The following is a 27,584-nucleotide window of genomic DNA, read 5'->3' on the forward strand; positions in this document are numbered from 1 at the left end:
GTATTAGTACAGTAACACACTGTACAGGTTTGCAGCCTAGGAGCAATAGCTATATACCTGTACCATAGCCAAAGCGAGTAGTTGGCTAGACTACCGAGGTTTGCGTAAGAACACGCTATGATGTGCGCAAAACAACAAAAATCGCTTAATGACACGTTCCTCAGAACATATCCTTGTGGCTAGGTAAGGCATGACTGTATCAGAATGCTGACTAGGTGCGTAAGCCGCTAGAAGGAGCGCAGCAAATTTAGGGAGGATGCAACATGTTAAATCCGAGGGAACTGGCAGAGGTGAAAAGGGGGGAAAAGGAGCATAGGAAAGAGTTCTGGGAAGAAAAATACAGCTGTAGCTAACATTGTACCAGGAGAGGTACTACATGCCCGGCCCTATTTAAAGGGCTTCATATGTATTGTCACATTTAAATACGAACTATCTATCACATGTAGTCTCCTCTTGATGCACAGGATAAGTAACATGCCCGTGGTCTCCTCACCAGTTAGCAAGAGGATATCTAGCCTTGTTTATCTAACTCTGGCGCCCTTGGTCTTAACCAGGACACACACCACCTTCCCAGGTGTAGACAGGAGATTGGTTTTAGATGATGACTGAAATCACCGGTCTGGGAGACATTTCTCAGTCAGAGAAGCGACACTGGGAAGAAACCCTAGAAATAACGTTGCAAATGAGTAAGTTTGTGAAAACACACTAATAGTTCTATTTCGAAATTTCTTTGTTAGATTATTTTTGGTGCCGGTTACTAAATGAAGTGTTCAGTTTCATCGAGCCTAACTGGGTTGAAGTTATCTAGACAAAAGTAATCCACATCAAAACCAGGACGAATCAAGACGTAATTTCTGTTTTCTGGCACTCTTGCCTCATAAATCTAGGATTTAGGGCATTGTCTTCAATGGTTCTCATTTTTGGCTCCAAGGATTCTTTTTCATGTGACTAATTTTTTCGGTAGAGGAGGAGGTCTGGCCACGCCGCGGGTCTTGGAGAGCAGGTGATTAAGGATCCCTGGTGTTTGCTGGGCGAGACGGTGAAGCAACCTCCTCCCCACCCCCTCCCCCGTCTGGAAAGGTGCAGGATCCGCTAAACCGTGCGTCGCACAGCGGCGGCCGGAGCAGACGCGGGATGGTCGCGTGTCCCCTGCACAGCAGAGGGGCAGCCAGAGAGCCTGGGAAAGGTACGAGCGAGGAATCAGAGCACAGGGTGCGGACCAGAAAGAGCAGACAGTCAGTCGGGCGGGGAAAGAAGTTGCCGAGTTGCAGGTGTGGAAGGGGCTGCCCCAGGCCCACCCTTGGCAGACAAGGGGGCGGGGAGTCGCGCCGGGGACGAGGAGACTGCGGACCGGGCGCGCTCCTTGCGCAGTCGCTCGCCCGCGTGCCCAAGCCCCCCGGGAATGGCCCTCGCCCAGGGGCCCACCTCGCCGCCGCTAGTCCCGCAGAGCCTGCAGCTGCGGGGGCCCGGCATTCGCCAGGGGGCGGGAACTGCGTCGCGAACAATGGCCGCGCTTGGTCGCGGGCCGGCGGGAGGCGGAGTGGAAGTAGAGCCGGTGCCGGGCGCGCGCGCCGGCCGGGCGTGCTGGGGCGCGGGAGCGGCTGCGCAGGCGGGGGCGCGCGGCGCGAGCGCGGGAGGGCGCGGCGGGAGCGCCGGGGAGGCGGGCGGAGGCGGGCGGAGGCGGGGGGCGGGGAGCCCGAGGGGTGGAAGCCGGCGGCGGCCGAGCGGGGTCAGTTCTCTGTAGTGTTTGCCAATGTTGGAGCCGTCTGCAAAGTGTTCCCAGCAAGAAGGTAAATACCCTCATCGGAGGCGCCCGGGAGACCCCGACTTCCGCCCCGCCGGCGGAGGAGGCAGAGGGCGCTGGGGAGCCCTGCAGGTCCGCAGCACGGGGAACCCGGAGAAGAGCGGCCCCCTTCGCGGCCTCCCCTCCCCCGCGCCTTCCCTCCCACCTCAGGCTCTCTCGGGGCAGCAGGGGGGAGGGGAAACCGGCGGGGGAGGGAGGACCAGGAGGCGAAGGAATTGGGGTGGGGGGTGCGTGTGTGGTGGAGGGGGTGGGACGACACAGGTGTCCTGAGGGGAGGAGCCGGGAGGAAGGCGAGGAGGCCGGGCCAAGTGGGGGTGCGGAGGTGGGGGAGGCAGGAACACGGCTGCGGGCGCGGGAGCTGGGGTTCTAGGGGGCCGGGGTGGTAGCGGCCGGAAGAGAGGACGGCGAGTGCAGCCACGGTGTGGCTGCGAGGGAGAGGGAGCGCCTGGGGTAGAGCAGGGGAGGGCGGCCTGGGTAGGGTCTGCGGGGAATGGGCCTGGGGGCGCTGGAGGCGGAGCGGCGGGGCCGGGGCGCGCCGGGGGGTGGCGGCGGCGGCTATTTCTGTAGAATGGGTTAGTGGTAAAGACGTAACTTGCCGAAATGGGGAGGGTAGGTGGGGCCGAGGGGACAAAATATATCCTATGACAGGCAAGTTCTGCTGTGGCTGTTACGAACTCCTACCGTGATGGCTCGGCTTAAAGGGGTAGTTGGCGGTAGTGACCTTGCCGGGCTGAAGGGAGTTGGGCGAGGAGACAAAGCTCAGTTACGGAATCCGCTGTGTGAGAGCAGGAACTGCAGTCTCTTCGGGGTCGAGCCAGGGGCTGTGGCTTGGGGGCTGGGGGTGCTCCTCAGAGGCCATCGAGAAGCACGCCACGCTGGGATTCTTAGGGAGGGGGTGGGGATAATGGCCGTGGGGTTCTGGAAGTCTTTGGAAATGTGTGTAGAATTTTGTATTTGTGAATAATTTTCTTTGGTAAGGGTCCATATTTGCTGTGATGTCCCCCTACCCCCATCCCCACTCCAAAGGGTTAAGAACTGCTTGAGCAGATAGAGAGGGACCATTCAATTAGGGTAGACCTGGGAATTTACCAGAGGATTTTAAAGTGGGTGGATCCTGCGGAAAGAAAGGCTAGAGATGATCCTTTAAAGATATTTTACTGTTAACTGAAAACGTTTATTATTTAATGTTTGCTTTCACAATTTTGGTGAACTTTTGCTGAACATTACTTGGCTTCTGATGCATCCTGTGTTTCAGATCAGCATAGTGAATACTTGAAATCAAAATTGTGATGGGCAGGCAGGGTGATAGTAACCTTGGAGGAGAAAAGATTTCAACATTTCTCCGGGATATTTCTTCCCCGTCCTTGCTTTCTTTAGATGATTCAAGTACACTGTTGTGAACTGAGCTGCGGTGGAAAAATCTTATTTAATAAAACTACCAAAACCAAGACTTACTCTCCATCTCTGTTTTGTAATATGGCCAGGTTTTCATTGTTCAGTTTGTATCTTACTGCAAACAAGAGATATCACATAACACTTTAATTGTAGGTTGCTGCGTTTTGCAGCAGGCCTATATTAAATTTGCGAAGCAGTTATGCCAAACTATCTGGTGTGTTTGTGTTTTCCTGCTATGGTTTCAAGTCAAGTCACCGTTGCCATATTTTATTATATGGTAGGCTAGTCTGAAATTTATTCCTAAGTGATGATTAGTTGGTAGGATATGGTACATACTTGCTCACAAATTACTGCATTTTTTTCCCATAAAAACCAGTGTTTTGTATTTGTAAGAATGTTGCTGTATAATCCAAGTATGTATTGTTAATTTCAAATAAAATGCTGTGTAATTTTTAAATTTTAACTTTATTTGGAAATAATTTCAAACTTACAGAAAAATTGCAAGAATAAGAATAATACAAAGAAAATCTTTGTAACCTTTATTCAGATTCACCTGTTAACATTTTATGCATTTGTTATTTGCTCTCTATCACACACAAAATATTTTTCCCCTGGACCATTTAAGGGTAAGTTACATAAATTGTGGTCCTTAACTCCTAAATACTTGAGCTTGGAAAACCATGCAAATTTTACATTTTAGCTTACTTGGCTTGTCTGGAATGAAGTGCTAGGAAGATGGCTTGGTTTGCTTTTCAACAAATAGTATGAATATAAAAAAATCTAAGATAGTCATCAAGCTTTTAAATATACAAACAATCCAGAAATCGAGGCAGAGCAGTTTTCCTGTTTAGGTTCTAGAAGATATGGTAGGTTTTTTTTTTTTTCCTTTGTGCCTACCCTTCTCTTTATTCCTATTATTATCCAGTGTTGTGCACGTTCAGTGCTGGGAATCTGATCATTTATAGGTATAGATCATAAAGAGGGAAAACTCTAGATATTGCAAGATTGAATTCTCTTAGACTGCATAGTTTGAGACACGCACAGTATGATTATTCACATATAGATATATTTGTGCCTCTCATAGGTACACAAAATATTAGAGGTCTATAATCTGTAATAATTATAATTTTTATTTATGTGTGCATCGTTTGATTTTAAATAATCCTCCCCAAGTTCTATATAGGAGCTTTGCCATTATGTTGTCCTAGAGGTCAAGCCCTTGACTTTGTTCCAGGAAAAAATATAAGAAGGCAAATCTTTTATTTTTCACCAAGCTGATCATAGAAAATAAAAAAAAATTGGCCAGGTGGGGTGGCTCATGCCTGTAATTCCAGCACTTTGGGAGGCCGAGGCAGGTGGATCAGGAGGTCAGGAGTTCGAGACCAACCTGCCCAACATGATGAAACCTCATCTCTACTAAAAATACAAAAATTAGCTGGGTGTGGTGGTGCGTGCCTGTAATCCCAGCTACTCGGGAGGCTGAGGCAGGAGAATCACTTGCACCCGGGAGGCAGAGGTGCCATTGCACTCCAGCCTGGGTGACAGAGCAAGACTCAGTCTCAAAAAAAAAAAAAAAAGTCCGGGCACGCCTGTAATCCCAGCACTTTGGGAGGCTGAGGTGGGTGAATCACCTGAGGGTTGGGAGTTTGAGACCAGCCTGATGAACATGGAGAAACCCCGTCTCTACTAAAAATATAAAATTAGCCGGGTGTGGTGGTGCATGCCTGTAATCACAGCTACTCAGGAGGCTGAGGCAGGAGAATTGCTTGAACCCAGGAGGCGGAGCTTGCGTGAGCCGACGTGGTGCCATTGCACTCCAGCCTGGGCAACAATAGTGGAACTCCGTCTCAAAAAAAAAAATTTTTTTTAAAAAGAAGGCAAGTCTTTTATAATTTGGTGTATAGTGAAGAAAAGAGGACTTTGGGCCAGAACGAACTGTTCCAAACCTAGCAGTGTGACTGTATTCAAATAACCCAACCTCGAAAAATGGAGATAATGCCTACATCCCAAGATGATGAGGATTAAATGAGTTGATGTAAAAATGGCAAAATTTGGCACCTAGCATATACAATTGGTGTCTGATAAATGTTAGTTTCCTTTTTTTTTTCTGGCCTGTGATATTTAGAGTTTTCCACTAGAATAGTTTGTGGTGTAAGACTTCTGTTTTCCTTACATAAAAACAGTGTTTCTGGGTACCTACTTTAAAAAATCAAAATGAAAAACATTTTAAAAAGCTCTTTAAAGGACCCTATATCTTTTTTAGAGTAATAAGCATTGAATTGGTAGTTTTGTAGCAGTTTGTAGTCTAAGAGTAGGGATAGTAAATTTTTTTTGCTTTTCGTGTTGTCAAATAAGACATTTGAGTGAGAATTGCCTATCAACTGTAGGATGGGTGCTGATATAAAAAATTTATACATATTTAATAACAGTGCCATTTTATAAAGCAGTTTAATTATTGGGGATTATATAGATTTTTGTACAGCTTTTAATTTCTCAAATGGGCAAAATGTAATTCATAATTAAAGTACGACTTATATCAGCAGTATGTTGCAGTTACAGGTTGGACCATTCTTCATGAGCATCATGTCTTCCCCAGCCGTCTCCCTATAAACTATCCTGCTTGTTTTCATTTAGTAGTTTGGAATCTAGAATTGCCTGTCTTCATATGCCTGACCAGATAGGGCATTTTTGGGACACGTGGATACATTTCTCTGAAAGCACTTAGTTGTAATTGGAATCAACTGTAGCTGGAAACTTTTTTGATAGAGGAGGTGGATTTTAAAAAAAATTTTTTTTTTTTTGAGATGGAGTCTTACTCTGTCACCCAGGCTAGAGTGCAGTGGCACGATCTCCGCTCGCTGCAGCCTCTGCCTCCTGGGTTCAAGTGATTCTCCTGCCTCAGCCTCCTGAGTAGCTGGGAGTACAGGTGCATGCCACCATGCCTGGCTAATTTTTGTATTTTTAGTAGAGATGGTTTTGCCCTGTTGGCCAGGCTAGTCTCGAACTCCTGACCTCAGGTGATCCGTCCGCCTCAGCCTCCAAAAGTGCTGGGATTACAGGCGTGAGCCAACACACCCAGCTGAGGAGGTGGATTTTATGAAACCGTAGGTAGTATAAAACTGCTCTGCATTTTATTGATATGTCTTGATATTTTAGCAAATTGTTTAAAATATATGACAGTAGACTGGGCATGTCTTTAAAGTAGAAACAGTCTTAAAGATGTGCCACTGTGAACGTTCTGAATTGTCCATTGTATAATTACAAATTACAATTTTTAAATTGATGTAAATCTAATATAACTGGTTTGCTTAAAAAAGTATAATTTTCAGAATGTTAGCCAATTACAGAGTGGTTATAGACATTAGTTTCATATGTGTTAATTTATACAGCTATTTATATTGTGAAGAAAAGGCTTACAGAATATTTAAATCGTATGGTTAATTTTATGTTCATAAAGTTTTATTTTTTGTTACTTCATGGAATATCTTTTCTGTGTCAGAAGACTAGACCTTTCGGGCCGGGTGCAGTGGCTCACACCTGCAATCTTGGCACTTTGGGAGGCCAAGGCAGATGGATCACCCGAGGCCAGGAGTTCGAGACCAGCCTGGCCAACATGGTGAAACCCTGTCTCTACAAAAAATACAAAAATTAGCCAGGCATGGTGGTGTGTACCTGTATCCCCAGCTACTGGGGAGGCTGAGGCAGAAGAATCACTTGAGCCTGGGAGGTGGAGGTTGCAGTGAGCTGAGATTGAGCTGTTGCACTCCAGTCTGGGTGACAGGGTGAGACTCCGTCTCAAAAAAAAAAAAGGAAAAAAAAAAGAAGATTAGAACTTTCAAAAAGGTACCCCAGTATCTTACTGTGCTTGCTTCTTGGAATCAGCTACCAGTGTTATCAGCCTCTAATATTGAAGAAATACATAGAGATCTGTAGATGAGCATTTGTAACTTTAGAAACTTATACTAATAAAGACAAAATGGAGTTTTTCAAAGTTGGTGAATGCTTAATAATGTTAATTTTTTTTTTTTTTTTCTTTTTGAGACGAAGTCTTGCTCTGTCACCCGGGCTGGAGTGCAGTGGCATGATCTTGGCTCACTGCAACCTTGGCTTCCCGGGTTCAAGCATTTCTTCTGCCTCAGCCTCCCGAGTAGCTGGGATTACAGGCGTGTGTTACCATGCCCAGCTAATTTTTGTATTTTTAGTAGAGACAGGGTTTCACCATGTTGGCCAAGCTGGTCTTGAACTCCTAACCTCAGGTGATCCCCCTACCTCGGCCTCCCAGAGTGCTGAGATTACAAGTGTGAGCCACTGCACCCGACCAGTAATGTTAAATTCTAGAAAGCAAGGGACACTAAATCACTGAGATGCTTTAGTGGTTATTCACACTTTACTTTTTAAATGAACTGTTTTCAGTTAAAAAAAAGATGATTGGTTGTGTTTGTATTTTAAGTTATAGCTAGTGTATTTCTTTAATGAGATACTCCATTCCTATTGAAAGCGGGTGTATTTTAACACCATATGACTAATGCTACACTTGTTAATAATCTCATTTTTTGAATTGAAAATGTAAATGTTTAAGTTTTATAATTTGCTACTTTGAAGTTCTAATGTTACTCATTTGCTCATGTTGAACAGGGATTTTTTTTTTTTTTTTGCCTATCCAAATATTAACTAATACCTAAAGCACCATGGGAGTATTGAATTATAGAGTTGGACAGGATAGTCTTATTTATTGTTGCATAGCACATTGCACCAGAATTTAAGGACTTAAGACAACAAACATTATCTTACAGTTTCTGTGGGTTAGAAATCTGGGTGCAGCTTAGCTGGGTGCCTGTGGCTCATAAAAGAGGTGGTAGTCAAGCTATCAGTTGGGGTTACAGTCACATCTGGAAGCTCTACTGGTGGAAGATCTGTTTCCGAACTCATTCATGTGGCTCTTGCAGGGTTCAGTTTCCTGGGGCTCTTGGACTGAAGAAATCAGTTTTTGCTGGCTATTGGCCAGAGGCTTTTCTCAGTTCTTTGCCATATGGGCCTCTCCAAAGGGCACCACAGTTTGGCATCTGCCTCCCTCTGAACAAATGAGTGAGAGAAGGTGACACCTAAGAATTTTTATAACCTAATCTCGGAAGTGGTATCTCATTATTTCTGCTATATTCTATTTGTTAGAGGCTGCCTACCACAACGACTTTAGCTTACTTTTTAAAGACTGAAGAAAAAAAAAGAAGACAGAAAAAGAAGAACTCAAAGATACACAAAGTAATTTGACCAAGGCTCAGAAGGTAATCTCCTGAAGAACTTTGACTAAAACTCAAATTCACCAATACCCAGGCCGTGTGCTCTTTATACAGCATCCAGTTCTCATAGGAAATGTGAAAGAAATTAGAAAATAAATAAAAATAGATGCAGATGCTGAGGACACTATTGTAAGAAAAATATTAAAGTTTTCAAAGTCATTTTGAATGGACTGTAGTTTGTCATCTTGAAAAAATGGTAGCCAAATATGAGTGTGTATTTGTGTATGTATGTGTGTACTTAAAAAACATTTGCTTCTAAGGGAAAGTTCAATATTAAAATTTAACAGCATAAAAGTTTCTACACAAGTGATTAGATACAGGCCTTTTGCTGTGTATCACAATTGTGTTGTTGCTTTGTAGATAATTTTTAGGGGAGAGGTCTGTACATAATTTATATTTTATATAGACTTTTTTTCATTACAAGATCCCATGATTTGTTTATAATTTGGACTTTCCTGCCCTTCACTGGCATCTGTTTTTAAATTAAATTTTTTTTTTTTTCTTGAGATGGAGTCTCGCTCTGTCACCCAGGCTGGAGTGCAATGGCGCGATCTTAGCTCACTGCAACCTCTGCCTCCTGGGTTCAAGTGATTCTCCTGCCGCAGCCTCCTGAGTAGCTGAGATTACAGGCGCACACCACCATGCCCAGCTAATTTTTGTATTTTTAGTAGAGGCAGGGTTTTCACCATGTTGACCAGGCTGGTCCCGAACTCCTGAACTCAAATGATCCACCCACCTTGGCCTCCCAAAATGCTGGGATTACCACACCCAGCCTGAAATTTTAATATGGATACTGTTTTTATACTGATGATAACAGACAAAATGACGGAGAAAAAGAAAATATTCAGCAAGATAATTGTACTATATGCTCTTTTCTATACCATCTAAGAGAATACTTGTGGTGTTGCATCTTCTTTAGGATTAATTTATCATATAGAAGATGGGAACAAAGCTGTTTAAAACAGGACTGCAAAAAGGGAAGTATACATTAAATATTAACCTGAAACTCTCAGATTTATTTTTAACAGCTTCACTTTTGTTGGGATTGTCTTAGAAGTCTAGAAGCAGAAGGAGCTTTGTTCAGATCTGTACTGTCCAGTATGGTGGCTACTAGTGACGTAGTGATTTAAGTGAACATGAAAGAAAATTAAACATTTATTTTCTTCATTGCTCTAGCCACATTTCAAGTGCTCAGTAGCCACATGTGGCTAATGACTACCAGATTGGACAGTGCAAGTACAGAACATTTTTATCATCATAGAAAGTTCTATGGAGATCTGGATAAATTACATTTTATATTTGATTTTGATCAAGGGCATGTGTTTAAAATACCAGTCATTGAGGTTATCAGCTAAGTTGAACTTTATTTCTTCATTTTCGTTTTCCAGTTTTTGGAGCCGTGAGGGATACAGCAGTTTGGTCAATATTGTCTTAACATGCTTCAAATAAATCAGGTGAGTTTGTGTTAAGGCATTTTTCATGCTTACATGGTGCTTTGGCTGTAAATTGTGGAACATTTTAACTCAGCTTTTCTATAACTATAACCTGACTCATCACTTTTTAAAGCAGTTACCTACTGTATAGTCATCATTGGAGGCTGTGTAGGGCAGGTTGTTTAAGGATTACAGTGATCTTCTGAAATTTGATAACTTCTGGTTGTGCAAGGCAGAAGGTTTGTCTGTTCTTCTTGATGTCACATCCCTTTAGGACTTGTTAATGTGTTCAGAATGCTTATGATCATGATATAGCTTCAGTAGGTGGCAGTTCTGCAGACTCAAAGCATTTTTAGTGACAAATCTTGTGAAGTAGTTGTATTTGTTTTTTTTTTTAAAAAAAGGTTCACTTTCCAGGGCACTGAAAAACACTAGAAAGAAGTGCCCTGATAAACTACAGCATATAATACTTTAGACTCACTGAAAGAAGTGTTTTTCTTAGTTCTTGACATTTCTCCAAGAACTTTATACACTTAATTTTACCTTTCCCGATTAAATAGAACATTGTATCATAACTATAGTGTTAGAAAATACTTTTGGCCAGGCTGGATGGCTCACACCTGTAGTCCCAGCGCTTTGGGAGGTGAGGTGGGAGGATCTCTTGAGCCCAGGAGTTTGAACCAGACTGGGTAACATAGTAAGACCCTGTCTCTTAAAAACAAAAAAAAAAAAAAAAAAAGGAAAGAAACAAAATACTTTTATTTCTTTTGATTGCAAATCAAGAGAGAAGTAATTAAACTTTTTTTTCCCCCTGTGATTAAGAAAGTAATCAACTGGGCACGGTGGCACACGCCTGTAATCCCAGCACTTTGGGAGGCCAAGGCGGGCAGACCACCTGAGGTCGGGAGTCTGAGACCAGCCTGGCTAACATGGAGAAACCGTCTCTACTAAAAAATACAAAATTAGCCAGGCATGGTAGCACATGCCTGTCATCCCAGCTACTCGGGAGCCTGAGGCAGGAGAATCACTTGAACCCGGGGGGTGGAGGTTGTGGTGAGCCAAGATCGTGCCATTGCACTCCACCCTGGGCAAAAAGAGTGAGACTCCGTCTCAAAAAAAAAAAGAAAAGTAATCTTGGCCAGGCGTGGTCACTCACACCTGTCATCCCACCCAGCACTTTGGGAGGCCAAGGCAGGTAGATCACCTGAGATCAGGAGATCAAGACCAACCTGGCCAACATGGTGAAACCCTATCTCTACTAAAAATACAAAAAAATCAGCCGGTCGTGATGGTGCACACCTGTAATCCCAGCTACTCGGGAGGCTGAGGCAGGAGAATTGCTTGAACCCAGGAGGCGGAGGTTGCAGTGAGCTGAGATCACACCACTGCACTCCAGCCTGGGCAACAGAGTGAGACTCCGTTCCAAAAAAAAAGAAAGTAATCTTGACCCCCTGCCTTCTGATATATAGTCCTGCTCACCTTGCCAAAGAAATCTCCGGTTCCTGTGCATCCCATGCCATCTCTAAGCTAATGACTTCTAAGTTTATACCTGGTCTAGACCTTTTTTCCTGACCTCCAAACTCCTGTAGCATTTACCACCTTGATCTCTTCGATGTCTTTATACATCTTAGACTTAATGTGTGCCCAAGAAATAATCTCAATGCTTCAGTTATACTGGACTGTTTTAGTTCCTAGATTGGATAAGGTTGTTCTGGCTGCAGGGATTTGCACAGATTTCCTCTGCCTGGACCTCTCTTCCCCTCCCCTGGGTTTGGCTTGCTTGACTGCAGTCCTACTATATGCTGTCATAGCACCTTGCTCTTTAGTTTAATAACATGACATTTGTAGTTATAGTCAAATATGTAATTATTTGTTGTAACATCTGTCTCCCTTGTTAGACAGTATGTTTCATGAAGACAGACAGTGACTTTTCTTGTTTACTCTTATATCCCCAGGTCCTAGAATAAACAGTGTAAATAGTTTTCATACATTTATTTGTTGGGTGTATGAATATATGAATGGTGCTAGAGTTGTCACTAAAGCAAGGAGATACTTATTTTTCAACAATAACCACATAATTATGTTGTCAGTTTTGGTGTTATATGCTGCTTGTGTTACACAAATGCAACTAACTCTCCCTCATGTCAAGTTGTTATTTGGTTTGCTCCTCTACTAGAAACTTTCCTTGTGCAACAAAAATTACTTTAATTAAAAACATTACTAATAGTTTAAAGAAATCGTAGAGCTGTCCTGCGCTTAGTGCTTCCTGTTTCCTCACAGCTGCTCTCAAATCCCACTGGAAGCATTATGAGACCTTATTTGCAAACTGTTATAGGTGTGAAGTTGCCACTAAATAACTTTCTATGGATACCTGCCATTAATTATTTGGTTACCATTAAAATAATTTTTCATCTTCTGCCACAGACATTTGGAAATGACCATTTTATGCTAGCTAACTTCATTGAAAATTATAGTTTATGGATTAGTCCTAATGAGGATTTACTAACTGGCTATGTTGTAGGTCACGTTGAGTCAGGCATTGCAAACAGTTCCTAGGCAATTCTCTACATGGCCACAAGCAATTCCCTGGATGTTGGCTAGAAATTGTACACAGTGCCTAGAGATATACATACTTAAATTTTACAGGTTGAGTATTACTTATCCAAAATGCTTGGCACCGGAAGTGTTTTGGATTTCAGATTTTTTTAGATTTTGGAATTTTGCCTACAGGTTGAGCATCCCTAATCCAAATATCCAAAATCCAAAATGCTCCAGTGAGCATTTCCTTTGAGCATTATGTTGGTACAAAAAAAGTTTGAAATCTTGGAGATTTTGGATTTCAGATTTTTGGATTTGGGATGCTCAATCTTAACAGAAGTGTATTCCTAGAACAATTTAAGAGACCACCCTTCTTGTTACTGACTATAACTGTCATCCCCTAGACTGTTCAAGTCTGAGATAAAGATTCTCTTCAGCTAAACATAGAGTTGAATTCTTAAACTCATGAGTGATTTTTGAATCTTGCTTTCTTGGCAACCACTTTCTCATAACAGTGAGGGTTCTCAAGGTAAATGTGTAAAGGGGCCCAGTGTGGTGGCCCATGCCTGTAATCCCAGCACTTTGGGAGGCTGAAGCGGGAGGGTTGCTTGAGCCCAGGATTTTGAGACCAGCTTGGGCAACATAGTAGGACCCTGTCTCTACAAAAAATAAAAAAAAGTTAGATATGGTGACACATGCCTGTAGTCTCAGCTACTTGGGAGGCTGGGGTGGAGGATCACTTGAGCCTGGGAGGTTGAGGCTGCAGTGAACTGTGATCATACCACTGCACTCCAGCCTGGGTAACAGAATGAGACCCTAGGCATGCAAAGGGGACTTAAGTTGATTCTCAGCTTGAAACAGTTGAGATTTTTACTATGCGATTTTCAACATTGTCTCTAGGATTAGTACTACATTTTTATTTGGGAAGTGTTTTGTTTTCTTAAAATACCTGAATTGGATGCTTTTTAATTTTTTTATGAGATGGAGTCTCACTCTGTTGCCCATGCTGGAGTGCAGTGGCATGATCTTGGCTCACTGCATCCTCCGCCTTCCGGGTTCAAGCAATTCTCCTGCCTCAGCCTCTTGAGTAGCTGGGATCACAAGCGCACGCCACCACGCCCGACTAATTTTTGTATTCTTAGTAGAGACGGAGTTTCACCATGTTGGTCAGGCTGGTCTCGAACTTCTGACCTCGTGATCTGCCTGCCTTGGCCTGTCAAAGTGCTGGGATTTCAGGTGTGAGCCACCGCACCCGGCCTACATGGTTTTTTATTCATAACAGATTCTTCCATGTGTGTTACTAAAACTAATTAAAAACTAGGCTATTGAATACCAGGTTATTTGATATTAACTTTGCCTAACTTTGCTATTATCATGGAACATGGATGTTCCATGTTCTGTTAAGGTAATAGCACTTTTCTACCTTTAAATTGTGATCATAGTTGTTGTTTTTGCCTTTTAAGAATGTGTGTTACTATCCATGTGCAACTTATGCTTACTGTAGAAAATCAGGTGTGATAAGCAAAAAAAAAAAAAACAAAAAAAACCCAAAAAACAAAACCTTGAAAAACAAACAAAAAAAATCACAAAAAATTCCACTTCTTTTACAGAGATAATCACTGGTAACATTTTGGGGTGTATACTTCTAGATTTTTTTTCTATGCAGGTATGTTTTTATGTGAATATATGTTATTTTAAAAACTGGGATTATACAATATGTAATGTTTTGAAGTGATTTAATAATAATTCTTAGTTTGGATGTACTAAAATTTAACCAAGCCCTTATTATTGGACAGATTTTTATATTGTAGTTAGTGCCATAGTAAATTTTTTTAATATACATCTCTTTGTCAATTATTTTCTTAGAATTAATTATTAGAAATGGAAATACTAGTCAAAGATGTATGTGGATTTTAAAGATATTTGGTGTATAGCTCCCAAAAAGACAAAATTATATCTGCCAGAGGTGTATCTACCTGTTTCCTTACTTCCTTGACAAAATTTCAGTCTTTGCTAATCTGTCTGACAAGAGGTGGTATTTTATTTTGTGTTTCTATAATATTTAAACATTTCTTGTTCTTTCATGTTTTGCCTTTTGTGGATTGCTTATGTATGTCTACTGTCATCTATTTCTTTCTATTTGTAAATAACTTTCTTTGGATTATGCCCCCTGATAATTTTCTGAGTTAGTATTTATAATCATTACTTTATACTTTTCACTCATTATTCAACAGATAACCAACAGGAGTGTACTGGTTTCTGGGGTACCATAATATGTATGAGTATGGTATATTTTGGGCCTTTCTCCCTGATCATTAATTGTAGGTCCCCCGGGAAAAGGAACTCATTTTAACAGTAAGCTACAGCAAATGTAAATTACAAAGATACATGCTGTGAATAATATTTTTAAATGAGTAGCTGAAGTAGGGCCAAGTTTTGGAGATTAGCTGGTGAGGTAGACTTGACAGGTCAGTGTGTCCTAAGGAATTGGAAAAGTCTATATTAGGCAGTTGTAGTATTGGGAGAGCCTAGCAACTGGGAATTTACAGGGATCAAAATAGTCTGGTGGTTCTTTTTAGTGAGGTTTGGTAGTAGATGTTGGGAACATGGAAGCTAAGAGGAAGCTTTAAGGCCTAACTGAGGTGGAAGGGATGACAGGCAGGACAAGACAGAATTTTTCTGTGTCAAAGGAGTAGCAGAACCCTGTAGGGCAAGAGGGAGCCAGGTGTTATTAAAAAAAAAAAAAAGTTTTTATTACACTGGATAGTGTAAGACCAGAGTATGATTACTAAGAAACAAAGTCTAGAGTTTAAGGAATAATGACAGCTATCTTAGAGGTTTGTTGTGAGGAGTAACTGAGATAACAAAGGCAAAATGCTTAGCATTGGTCCTCGTACTACTGCTATTAATTTGACTGTTAATATTGCTGTTGGCTATTGCTGCCTGACTCTGGAAATTGGTGGGAAAGGAGGGCAGACGGCAGACATTTAGGTAGATCATTGAGTGAAGTATTTGGGGGAATGAACCATTTTCTCAAGCCCAGATTGGCTTCGAGGTCCTCCTGCTTCTTGCCACAAGCACCAGGAACTCTATTCTTTTCTCTTAAAAGTTGCTTCTACTTAGTAGTAGTTACTTTTCTTTCCAAGACTGGGTGTGGAGATCTGTAATCTGCTCATGTCTCTTGTAGCCGTAGGATATAGCCTATAGTTAGGGGATAAGAAAAATAGTAAACATAAGGAGGTTAAAATGTATAAGAAAGACTTCTACTTTCCCATATGCTGGTATAATGGGAACTGGATTTATTTTATGTGTAGCCAGCTTCCAAGATGGCCCCCAATGATCCCTGCATCCCGATATTTACACCATGGTGTAATCCCCATACACATTATATTGAGGTTTATCTGTGGAACCAATAGAACGTAACAGAAGTGATGGATCATTTCTTAGGATAGGTTATTTATAATACAAATGTGGCTCCGCCTCCTTCCCCTCACTACCCCCAACCTTGGATTACTCACTCTGAGAATAGTTAGCTGCCATGTTGTGAATGGCCCGATGGGGAGGCCCATGCTGTGGGAAACTGAGGTCTCCTGCCAACAGCCAACAAGGAACTGAGGCCTCTCTAGCCAACAGCATGTGGATGAGCCTTCTTGGAAGCAGATGTCCCAGCTTTAGTCAAGCTTCCAGTCCTAAACATCTGTCCTGCTGACATCTTGACTGCAACCTCATGAGAGATCCTGAGCCAGAACTACCCATCTAAGCTGTTCCCTCATTGCCAACCCTCAGAAACTGTGTGAAAAAAAGAAATGCTTGTTTTGTTTGTTTTTAAATTTTTTTTAGCTTTTTTTGAATTGAAGTCTTGGTCTGTCGCCCAGGCTAGAGTGCAGTGGTACGATCTTAGCTCACTGCAACCTCTGCCTCCCAGGTTCAGGTGATTCTCCTGCCTCAGCCTCCTGAGTAGTTGGGACTACAGACGTGCACCACCACACCTGGCTAATTTTTGTATTTTTAGTAGAGATGAGGTTTCATCATGTTGGGCAGGCTGGTCTCAAATTCCTGACCTCAGGTGATCCTCCTGCCTCGGCCTCCCAAAGTGCTGGAATTACAGGTGCGGGTCACCATGCCTGGCCAATGCTTGATTTTTAAAGCCACAAAATTGGAGGTAATTTGTTATGTAGCAAAAATCTACTCTTCCTCTTTAAATAACTTGAGAATTTATAAAATATATAAACAATAGCTTTTAGACATTGATGACAGGCAGCACCAGACTGTGATCCCTGAGAGAATAGGAACAAGTGAGGGTAAAGCCCTTCAATTGTAACAGCTTACTGCAGAGCCCAGAGGCAGTTTATTGGCTGCAGTGCAAGGTGTGGAGGAACCAAAACAGAGCCCAGCAGTCCTACTGAGATAAAAAGACAAAGATAAAAATTTGGGAAGATCAAGGCGATTAGAATTACAGGGCAGAGTACCAGAGAAAAAAGAACTAAGGGGGTTGGGATTGGCGTTGGGGAGGCATACACTAAAAAGCAAGAGAGCATAAACAAGTGAGCATGCATTTTGGAGATCTCCAGAGGGTTCTCCTGGAGTCTTTTGCTGAGTTCTGATTTCATAGATGCTTGACAGGCCCTACCTGAGGCCAGAGAAAAAAACACTTGGAAAGCACTAAGAAAAACAATTTCCAGAGTTCACATAAGGCTTCAAATAGTCGTATTCCTACTATGCAGAGTAAAGGATGTCGTAGAACACATGGGGCACTGGGAAGAGTCCTCAGAAGGCTCCAAATGATTCCAAGTAACTTAACTGCACCAGAACACTATTTAGAGGAATACAACAAAATTCAGAACCCAACAATGTAAAATTTAGTTTTTGTCATTCAGTCAAAAAATGCTTGCTTTGACGTTAGCAATGGATAGAACATCTAGACAGAATATCAGTAAGGAACTAGAGGACCTGAACAACAGTATAAATCAACTAGACCTAACAGACGTACACAGAAAATTCAGCAACAGCAAAATATGTATTCTTTTTTTTTTTTTGTCTTTTTTTTTTTTTTTTGAAAGACGGAGTCTTGCTCTGTTACCCAGGCTGGAGTGCAATGTCTCCATCTTGGCTCACTGCAACCTCCGCCTCCAGGGTTCAAGTGATTCTCCTGCTTCAGCCTCCTGAGTAGCTAGGATTACAGGTGTCTACTACCACACCCAGCTAATTTTTGTATTTTTAGTAGAGACGGGGTTTTGCCGTGTTGGCCAGGCTGGTCTCAGACTCCTGACCTCAGGTGATCCACCCTCCTCGGCCTCCCAAAGTGCGGGGATTATATGCGTGAGCCACTGCACCCTACCAAAATATATATTCTTTTAAAGTATACATGAAATATTCTCCAGGCTGTATTAGGCCACAAAACAAGTTTCAGTAAATTTAAAAAGATTGAAATCATGCTATGTATCTTCTCCAGTCACAGTGGAATGAAGTTAGTAATCATTAACAGAAGGAATACTGGAAAATTTACAAGTATATGGAAATTTACAAATATGTGGGAATTAGAGAATACTTGGAAATAAATTAAAATGGAAACATATGTGTGACTTAAATGATGCAGTGAAAACAGTCCTGAGAGGGAAATTATTAGCAATAAACATCTACATTAAAGAATAAGAAAGACCTCAAATAAATAATCTTACTTTACATTTTAAAGAAACTAGAAAATGCAAAGCTACCAGAAAAAAGGAAGTAAATAAAGATTAGAGTGGCGATAAATGAAATAGAGAATAGGAAAATAATATAGAGAATTAGTGAAACCAAAAGTTTGATTCTTTGAAAAGATCAATGAAATTGACAAACCTTTTGCTAGACTGACAAAGAAAAAACACAGATAGGTATAACTAAAACTAGACGTGAGTGTGGGGACATTACTGCTGACCTTAAACAAAAAGGATTAAAGAGAATACTATGAGCAATTTTATGCACAGATTAGATAACCTACATGAAATGGACACAGTTTTAGAAATACACATTACTAAAACTGACTCAGGAAGAAATAGAAAATATAACAGACTTACAAGTGAACAGATTGAATTAGTTAAAAGACCTCCCAAACTAAGATTACTTGAGCCTGGGAGGTTGAGACTGCACTGATCCATGATTATGCCATTGCACTCCAACCTGGGTGATAGAGTGAGAACCTATCTCAAAACAAAACAAAAACTCCCAATCAAAAGTCCAGTACCATATTGCTTCTCTGGTGGATTCTACCAAATATTTAAAGAAGAATACCAAATATTTAAATATTTAAAGAGTATGAGAATCGCTCTCATACTCTTCCAAAAAATTGGAGAGGAGAGAGTAAGAATACTTCCTAACTCACTCTTTGAGGCCCGTATTATTACCCTGATACCAAAGCCAAACAAAGACACAATGCAAAAATTACAGACCAATATTCCTTATTAATACAGATGCAAAAATCTTCAACAAAATACTAGCAAACTGAATCTAGCAGCATATTTAAAGGAATATGCACCATGGCCAAGTGGGACTTATTCCCAGGAACGCAAGGGTGGTGTAGTACAACACATTAATAGAATGAAGCGGGGAAAACCCCCACATGATTGTTTCAATTGATACAATAGGCAGCTGACAAAATTCAACAGCTGTTCGTGATAGAAACGCTCAAAATTAGGAATAGTAGGGAACTTTTTTTTTTTTAACATTTCTTCAACATTCAGCGTTTATGAAAAAACCCACAGCTAACATCCAACTCAATAGTAAAAGACTGAAATCCTTGCCCTTATGATCAGGAACAAGGCATGGATACCCATTGTCACCACAGTTATTCAAGTTGTAGTGGAAGTTATAGCCAGAGTGTGACAAGAAAAAGAAACAAAGACATACAGATTTGGAAGGAAGAAATAAAACTGTCTCTGTTTGCAGATGACATGATCCTATATATAGAAAATCCCAAAGAATCCAGAAAAACCTCCACTAAAGCTAATAAATAACTTGAGCAAAGTTGTAGGTACAAGGTAACACACAAAAAACATTTGTGTTTCTGTATACTCGCAATGAACAATCAAAAAGAAATTTAAAAAGATTGCATTTATAATGGCATCCAAAAGCCTAAAGGAGTTGACTTGCTTATGAAAGACTTGTGCACTATAAACTACAAAACATGTTGAAATAAAGACCTAAATAAGTGGAAAGACATTTTGTGTTCATGAATTGGAAGACTTTACATTGCCGTTAGGATGGCAATACTGTCCAAAGCAATCTCCAGATTCAATGCAATCTCTATCAAAATTCCATTGGCCTTTTTTTTTTTTTGCAAAAGTTGGAAAGCTGATCCTCATGTTCATATGGAATTGCAGCAGATCCAAATAGCCAAAACAGTCTTGAAAAAGAAGAATAAAGCCAGAGGACTCATATTTCCCAATTTGAAACTTACTGCAAAGCTACAATGATCAAAATGGTGTGGTACTGGCATAAGGATAGATGTATAGACTAATAGAATTGAGAGTCCAGAATTAACATATCTGTAGGCAATTGATTTTTAACAAACATGCCAGGATGATTCAGTGGGGAAAGAATAATCTCTTCAAATGGTTTGGGGACCCCTGGAGATGCACATGCAAAACAATAAAGTTGGACCCCTACTTCATGCCATGTGTAAAAATTAACTCATGATGGACCAATGGTCAAAATACAAGAACAAAAACTTACAACTCAACAGCAAAAAAAAAGCTCAACTAAAAAATGGGCAAAGGACTTGGAATAGACAGTTACTCTAAGAAGATAAACACATCGTTAATACTCAGCATCATTAGTGATCAGGGAGATGCAAACGAAAACCACAGTGATATACCACTTCACACCTACTAGGATGGCCAGAATCAAAAGATGGGCAGTAACTAGTTTTGAGGATGATGTGGAGAAACTGGAACGCTTGTACTTTGCTGGTGGGAATGTTAAATGGTTCAGCCTTTGTGGAAAAAAGAGTCTGACAATTCCTCAAAGGAACACATAGACTTGTCATATGACCCAGCAATTCCACTCCTAGGTATATACCCCAAAGAATTGAAAGCAGGTACTCAAATACATGACCACATGTGTTCATAGCAGCACTATTTACAATAGCTAAATGGTGGAAACAACCCAAATGTCCATCAGTGGATGAATGATGAATGAGTAAACAAATTGTAGTAGTCTACATTCCATAAAATATTGTCTAGCAGTAAAGAAATGAAGTACAGATACATACTACGATGCAGATGAACCTAGAAAACATATTAAGTGAAAGAAGACACACACAATTGGTCACATATTGTATGATCCATTTATGTCAAATATTCACAATAGGTAATCTGTGAGACAGAATGCAGATTGTTGCTTGCCAGGGCCTGGGGTTAAGGGTGAATGAGAAGCAACTGCCTAATGGGTGTTGAATTCCCTTTTGGGGTCATAACAGTGTTTTGGAACTAGGTATAGGTGGTAGTTGTACAACACTGTGAGTGGACTAAATACCACTGGAATGTTCACTTTATTTTTTATTTATTTATTTTTTTGAGCCGTAGTCTCCCTCTCGCTCAGTCTGGAGTGCAGTGGTGTGATCTCAGCTCATTGCAACCTCCGCCTCCCGGGTTCAAGGGATTCTCCTGCCTTAGCCTCCCCAGTAGCTGGGATTACAGGCACCTGCCGCCACGCCCAGCTAAACTTTGTATTTGTAATAGAGACGGGGTTTCACCGTGTTGGCCAGGCTGGTCTTGAACTCTTGACTCACCACCTGCCTCAGCCTCCCAAAGTGCTGGGATTACAGGAGTGAGCTACCATGCCCAGCTGAGTGTTCACTTTGAATGGATTAATTAGATATTATGTCAATTTTACCTCAATAAAATATTAAAATGCTTACAAAGAAGAACGAAAATATGACCCATAGTCAGGATTTAAAAATTTCTTGAAAAGAAACAGACCCAGAAATGATAAAGATGATTTAGCAGACAAAGATATAGAAACAGTTGCTACTAATATGCTGTAAATGTTGAAGACGCAAGGGGAAAACAGAAAGATGATGTGGAAATACATAGATGATATAAAAATAGAGATGAAGAATGCAGTATCTGAAATAAAATATATATTGGATGGGATTAATAGCAGATAAGACACACATCAGTGGGCTTGAATAGATAACAATAGTGACTATCCAAAATGAAGCACAGGGTGGAAGGACTAAAGAAGAAAACAGCATCAGTGAGCTGTGGGAAATACCGAGTGGTCTAAGACATGTGTAATTAGAATCCTAGGAGAAGGGAAGGGCAACAGAAAATATTATAAGAAATAATGACTTTATTTATTTTTTATTTCAACAGTTTTTGGGGAACAGGTGGTGTTTGGTTACATGAATAAGTTCTTTAGTGGTGATTTCTGAGACTTTGGTGCACCCATCACCCAGTGTACACTGTACTCAGTGTGTAGTCTTTTATACCTCATACCACTTTCACCCTTTCCCCAAGTCCCCAAAGTCCACTGTATCATGCTTATACCTTTACATCCTCACAAGCTTAGCTCCCACTTATGAGTGAGAATATATGATGTTTGGTTTTCCATGCCAGAGTTATTTCAGTTAGAATAAGTCTCCAGTTCCATCCAGGTTGCTGCGAATGACATTAAGAAATAATGACTTTAAACCTCTGTTTTCTGTTTAGTAGAAACTATAAACCTGTAGATGATGGTAAGAAGTCAACCTAAAGTAGAAGAAATATTAAAAAAAAAAAAAACCTAACCACGCACATCATAATCAAATAGCTGAAAATTGGTGGTATTGAAGTAAAAATTTTGTTGTTGTTGTTGAGACAGGTCTTGAGACAGGTTTCCCAGGCTGGAGTGCAGTGGCACGATGATGGCTCACTGCAGCCTCGACCTCCCAGGCTGAAACAGTCCTCCCACCTCAGCCTCTCAAGTAGCCGGGACTACAGACATGCACCACTATACCCGGCCAATTTTTATATATTTTGTTGAGAAGGGGTTTTGCCATGTTGCTCAGGTTGGTCTCCCAACTCCTGGACTCAAGTGGTTCACCTGCCTTGGCCTCCCAAAGGGCTGGGATTACAGGCATGAGCCACTATGTTCGGTTAATTTTTTTATTTTTAGTAGAGATGGGGTTTTGCCATGTTGGCCAGGCTGGTCTTGAACTCCTGACCTCAAGTGATCCGCCCACCTTGGCCTCCCAAAGTGTTGGGATTACAGGTGTGAGCCACCATGCCTGGCCCATTTTTAACTTTTAAAAAGATAATTGACTAAAACAAAAATACTAACAATGCCTTGAGGGCTTATACATAGAAATTAATTGATGTCAGTAGCATAAAGAATGGGATAAGGGAAAGGGAAGTATAGAATTTTTAGGTGCTTATATCATACATGAAGTGGAATGATATTTGAAGGTAGGCTGTGTATGTTTTAGAACAATTCCTATACGACAAAATAAAAATAGTAAGCCTAGGTAGGATATAAAATGGATACTAAAAATAATCAGTCTAAAAGAAGATAGATAAAGATGAAGAAAGGAACAAATAACAGGACAAAAACATAGCAAAACAGTAGATATAAATCTAGTAATATTGACAATTATAATAAATGTATATGACTTAAATGCTCAATTTAAAAGGCAAAGATTGTCAGATTGTGTAGAAAAGCAAGACTCAAGTACAGATGCTCCTTGACTTATGATGGTGTTAGGTCCTGATAAACCCATTGTAAGATGAAAATATTGAAAGTCAAAAATGTATTTCATACACGTAATTAACTGGGCATGGTGGCTCATGCCTATATCCCAGCACTTTGGGAGGCCAAGGCTGGCAGATAATTTGAACCCAGGAGTTCAAGACCAGCCTGGACAACATGGTGAAAACCCATCTCTACAAAAAATACAAAAATTAGCTGAATGTGGTGGTGTGCACCTGTAGTCCTAGCTACTTGGGAGGCTGAAGTGCGAGGATTGCTTGAGCCCAGGAGGTCAAGGCTGCAGTAAGTTATAGTCTTCATTGCATTCTAGTCTGGGTGACAGAGTGGGACTTTGACTCAGAAAAAAAAAAAATACACACACACACACACACACACACACACACACACAACCTACTGAACATCATAGCTTAGCCTAGCCTACCTTAAATGTGCTCAGAACACTTAAGTTAGCCTACAGTTGGGCAAAATCATCTAACATACATCCTATTTTATAATAAAGTGTTAAATATCTCATTATAATTTATTAAATGTGATACTGAAAGTGAAAAATAGAATGCTTGTATAGGTACTTCAGTATGGTTTCTACTGAGTGCATATCACTTTGTCACTATGGTAAAGTTGAATCATAAGGTGAACCATCGTAAGTCAGGGACCGTATATTTATGATGTTTACAAGAAACTCATTTTAAGTAGATACAGATTAAATAAAAAGGATGGATGGGGACTTTTGGATCCTGGTCCATGTGGTGTAACAAGGATCGTGTTTACTGTCCTCTTGAAACAATCCTACCCCTCTTCTCCAAAAAAACAAAATATGTAGAAACAATGATTAAGACATTCAGGTCAGTGATTCTTGAGAGAGAAGAAACAAACAAGGTGAGTCCTACAGTTGCCCCAGGCCTACTGCACTGAGAGATTTTCCAGGATGTGACATAGAGAGTAGAAACTGAGAGGTGGAGTCTGGCAGACTCTGAGTTGAGAAGATGTTGCTGCTGTGGAGCAAACTAGTAAATTATAAAAGCAAGACTTGAAAGGAACAAACTATTTCCAAATTACTCAACTGTATCCCTGGACAAAGTCCAAAAAGATTTATAGGAGTCATATAGCAAGGTAAAATTAACAAGGTATGTCATTCAGTTAAAGATTACCATGTATGCAAAGAAGCATGAAATATGACCCATAATTATGAGACTCATCAATCAAAATTGACACAGAACTGACACAGATGATAGAATTAGCAGAGGGCATTAAAACATTATAACTGTATTCCATGTATTCAAAAAGTTAGAGATACAGAAGAGACAAAAAGACCCATATCAAATGTACAATGATGAAAACTACAACTGAGATGAAAAATATACGGTATGAGATTAATGGTAAATTAGACATTGCAGAAAAAATTATGAATGAACTTGAAGGCAGAGCAATAGAAACCATCCAGAATGAAGCATAGAGAAAAAAGAAAAAAAAGTCAGTGAGCTGTGGGACACTCAAGCAGCCTAATAGATGAATAATTGTAGTTCTCAAGGGACATAATATACAGAAGAATATATTTTAAGAAATAATGGCCAAAAATGTTTTAGACTTAAGCCATAAACCTACAGATAAAGAAGTTGAATGAGTTTTAAGTATAAGAAATGTAAAACTACACCAAGGTATAGCAGGTCCTCAAATAATGTTTCTTTCAACATCGTTTTGTCACAATGTTGATGAGAGAAAAAGAATTGATTCCTGGCTGGGGCCGGTATTGGTGTGATGTTTGCATGTTCTTCCCATGTCTGCATGGGTTTTCTCTGGGACTTCAGTTCCCTCCCACATTAGGGAAATGTGAGCATTAGGTTAATTGGCTTCTCTAGATTGCCAAAGATGTGCACATTAGGTTAATTGGTTTCTCTAGATTGTTCCAGTATGAGTTAGTCGGGGGTGTGTGTGTGCACTCTAGTATGGAATAGTGTGTGTGTGTGTGCACTCTAGTATGGAATAGCATCCTAAGGCTGGTTTCTGCCTTGTGCCCTGAGCGGCTAGGATACGCTCTGACCACCTGTGACCCTGAACTAGAAGAATTGGGTAAATAATTATCTTACTTGTTTTTATTAATCTTTCTTAAGTGTATGTGTAGCTCACATTCATTTCATTGTTTAATATTAGAAGTGTTTTGGTATTTATTTAGAAGTTTGGTGATGTTTTTATAACTAGAAATACACTGGAGGAACTTAACACTTGTTTATATTGATTGGACCATGGTAAAATTGGTTCTGTTCTACTTTGTTTCACTTGAAGTTGCAGCTTCCAAGAACCTATTGATGGTGTTAAGTGAGGACTTATTGTACATTATAATCAAATTGTTGAAAGCAAATGATAAAGAGAAAATCTGAAAAGCAGTCAGAGAAAAAGATATGGTCATTTTGTGTGAAGAGGAAGAAAGATAAAGATGATTATCTTAATAGATTTATCAGAAACGATATAAGCAAACACACTGGGGAAGCATCTTTAAAGTACTGAAAGATGAAAAATGTCAATCTATAATTCTGTATCTGACAAAAATATGTTTCTAAAATAAAAATGAGATAAAGATGTTTACAACACAGAAGCAGAAAGAATTTATTGCTAACATTTCCCCTCTGGAAGAAAATTTAAAAGCAATTCTTCAGACAGCAGGAAAATGATACCAGATGCAAATATGGAGTTACATGGAAGAAAGAACACTAGAAATGGTAACTACTTGGGTAAATACATAAGTTTTTTTTCTTATTAGTTAAATCTCCTTAAAAGATAACTGACTGCTTAAAGCAAAAATATCAATAAGCTGTTGTGGGGTTTATAACTTACCTAAAAGTAAAATGCATGATAACAATAGCTAAAAGGCAGGGAGGGAGAAATGGAGGTATACTGTTATAAGATTCTTTGGCTCTGTGTGAGGTGATAATATCACTGGAAGATAGACTGTGGTACGTTAAAAATGTATACTGTAAACTCTAGAGTAGCCCCTAAAATAGCAAAATAGAGAGTTACAACTAATAAGCCAATAAAAATGAGATACAACGGAGTCACACAAAATAATTCAACAGAAGTCAAAAAAGAAGAAAAAAGGAACAAACACCAAATGGGACAAATATAAAATAAATAGCAAGATGATAGAATCAAACCTAACCATATGAATAATCACACTAAATGTAAATAGTCTAAACACTCCAATTTAAAGGCTGAATTTGTCAGATTGGATATAAAAGCAAGATCCAACTATATGCTTGCCTACGAGAAATAGTTTATAAACAAACAGGTTAAAAGTAAAAGAATGGGAAAAGACATAATATGGTAACCTAGTCAAAAGCAACTTGGAGCAGCTATATTAATATTAAAGTATATTTCAGAGCAAGGAATATTTCCAGGGATAAAGAGGGTCATTTCATTTACGATGGTAAAGAGGTCAGTTAAGAGGACATAATGATGTTACATGTTTATGCACCTAACAACAGAGCTTCAAAACACATGAAACAAAAACTAATAGAAATGCAAGGAGAAATTGAGAAATCCAGTCATAATTGGAGATTTTAGTAACCCCTGTCAATAATTGATAGAAGTGGACAGAAAATCATCAAAGATAATAGTAGACTTGAATAACTGTTAACCAACTTGACCTGATTGCATTCATAGAACACTCTACCTAAAAAGAGTAGAATACATATTTGTTCACAAGTTTATCCAAAACATTTGCAATGATAAACCATATTTTGGGCCATAAAGCACTCTTTTTTTTTTTTTCTTTTTGGAAGTGGGGTTTTGCTTTGTTCACGCTGTAGTGAAGTGGTGCCACCGTGGCTCACTGCAGCCTTGACCTCCTGGGCTCAAACAATCCTCCCATTTCAGCTCCCCGAGTATCTAGGACTATAAATGTGTGCCACCACACTCAGCTAATATTCTATTTTTTTTTTTTTTAGTGTTGGGATCTTACTGTGTTGCCCAGGCTGGTCTAGAACTCCTGGGTTCCCGTGATCCTCCTGTCTCTGCCTCCCAAACTCCTAGGATTACATGCGTGAGCCACGGTGCCTGGCCATGAAACAAGTCTTAAATGAATTCAAAAGGATTCAAGTCATTAAAAAATTGTATCTGATTACAGTGGAATTAGGAATCATTAACAGAAAGATTCTTGGGAAATCTCTAAATATTTGGAAATTAAAAAATATAAGTAATCTATGGTTTAAAAAGAAAGAAGGAAAGGTAAATTAGAAAGTATTTTAAACTAAATGACAACAGCAATACAACATTAGAAGATATTGCTAAAACAGTATTTAGGGAGAAATTTATAGCTCCAAATGTATATATTTTGAAAGAAGAATGAACTCAAATAACTCAAATATTTGACTTTAGCTTCCATCTTAAGAGATTAGAAAA

At 40.1% G+C, this 27,584-nt stretch overlaps 1 protein-coding gene across 14 annotated transcripts in view; it reads left to right on the plus strand.

The window, feature by feature from the left end:
- The first annotated feature begins 954 nt into the window (after window positions 1-954).
- The window catches only part of STAU2 (staufen double-stranded RNA binding protein 2), a 341,584-nt gene continuing 314,954 nt past the window's right edge, over window positions 955-27,584 (plus strand). For 3 of the 14 annotated variants that reach the window (XM_030795230.1, XM_030795240.1, XM_030795233.1), the window contains exons 1-3: window positions 1,636-1,790; window positions 8,369-8,481; window positions 9,885-9,950. Coding sequence is in view for 6 of the 14 variants with exons in the window: in XM_030795237.1 (XP_030651097.1) it covers window positions 9,933-9,950 (18 nt within the window). In the remaining 8 variants the exon portion in view is untranslated. Of the gene's footprint in view, window positions 1,187-1,635; window positions 1,791-7,022; window positions 7,043-8,368; window positions 8,482-9,884; window positions 9,951-27,584 lie in introns of those variants that run through there. The other 11 variants (XM_030795243.1, XM_030795244.1, XM_030795237.1 and 8 more) reach the window with 10 other exon arrangements.

This window comes from Nomascus leucogenys, chromosome 16, assembly GCF_006542625.1.
Source record: "Nomascus leucogenys isolate Asia chromosome 16, Asia_NLE_v1, whole genome shotgun sequence".
NCBI lineage: Eukaryota > Metazoa > Chordata > Mammalia > Primates > Hylobatidae > Nomascus > Nomascus leucogenys.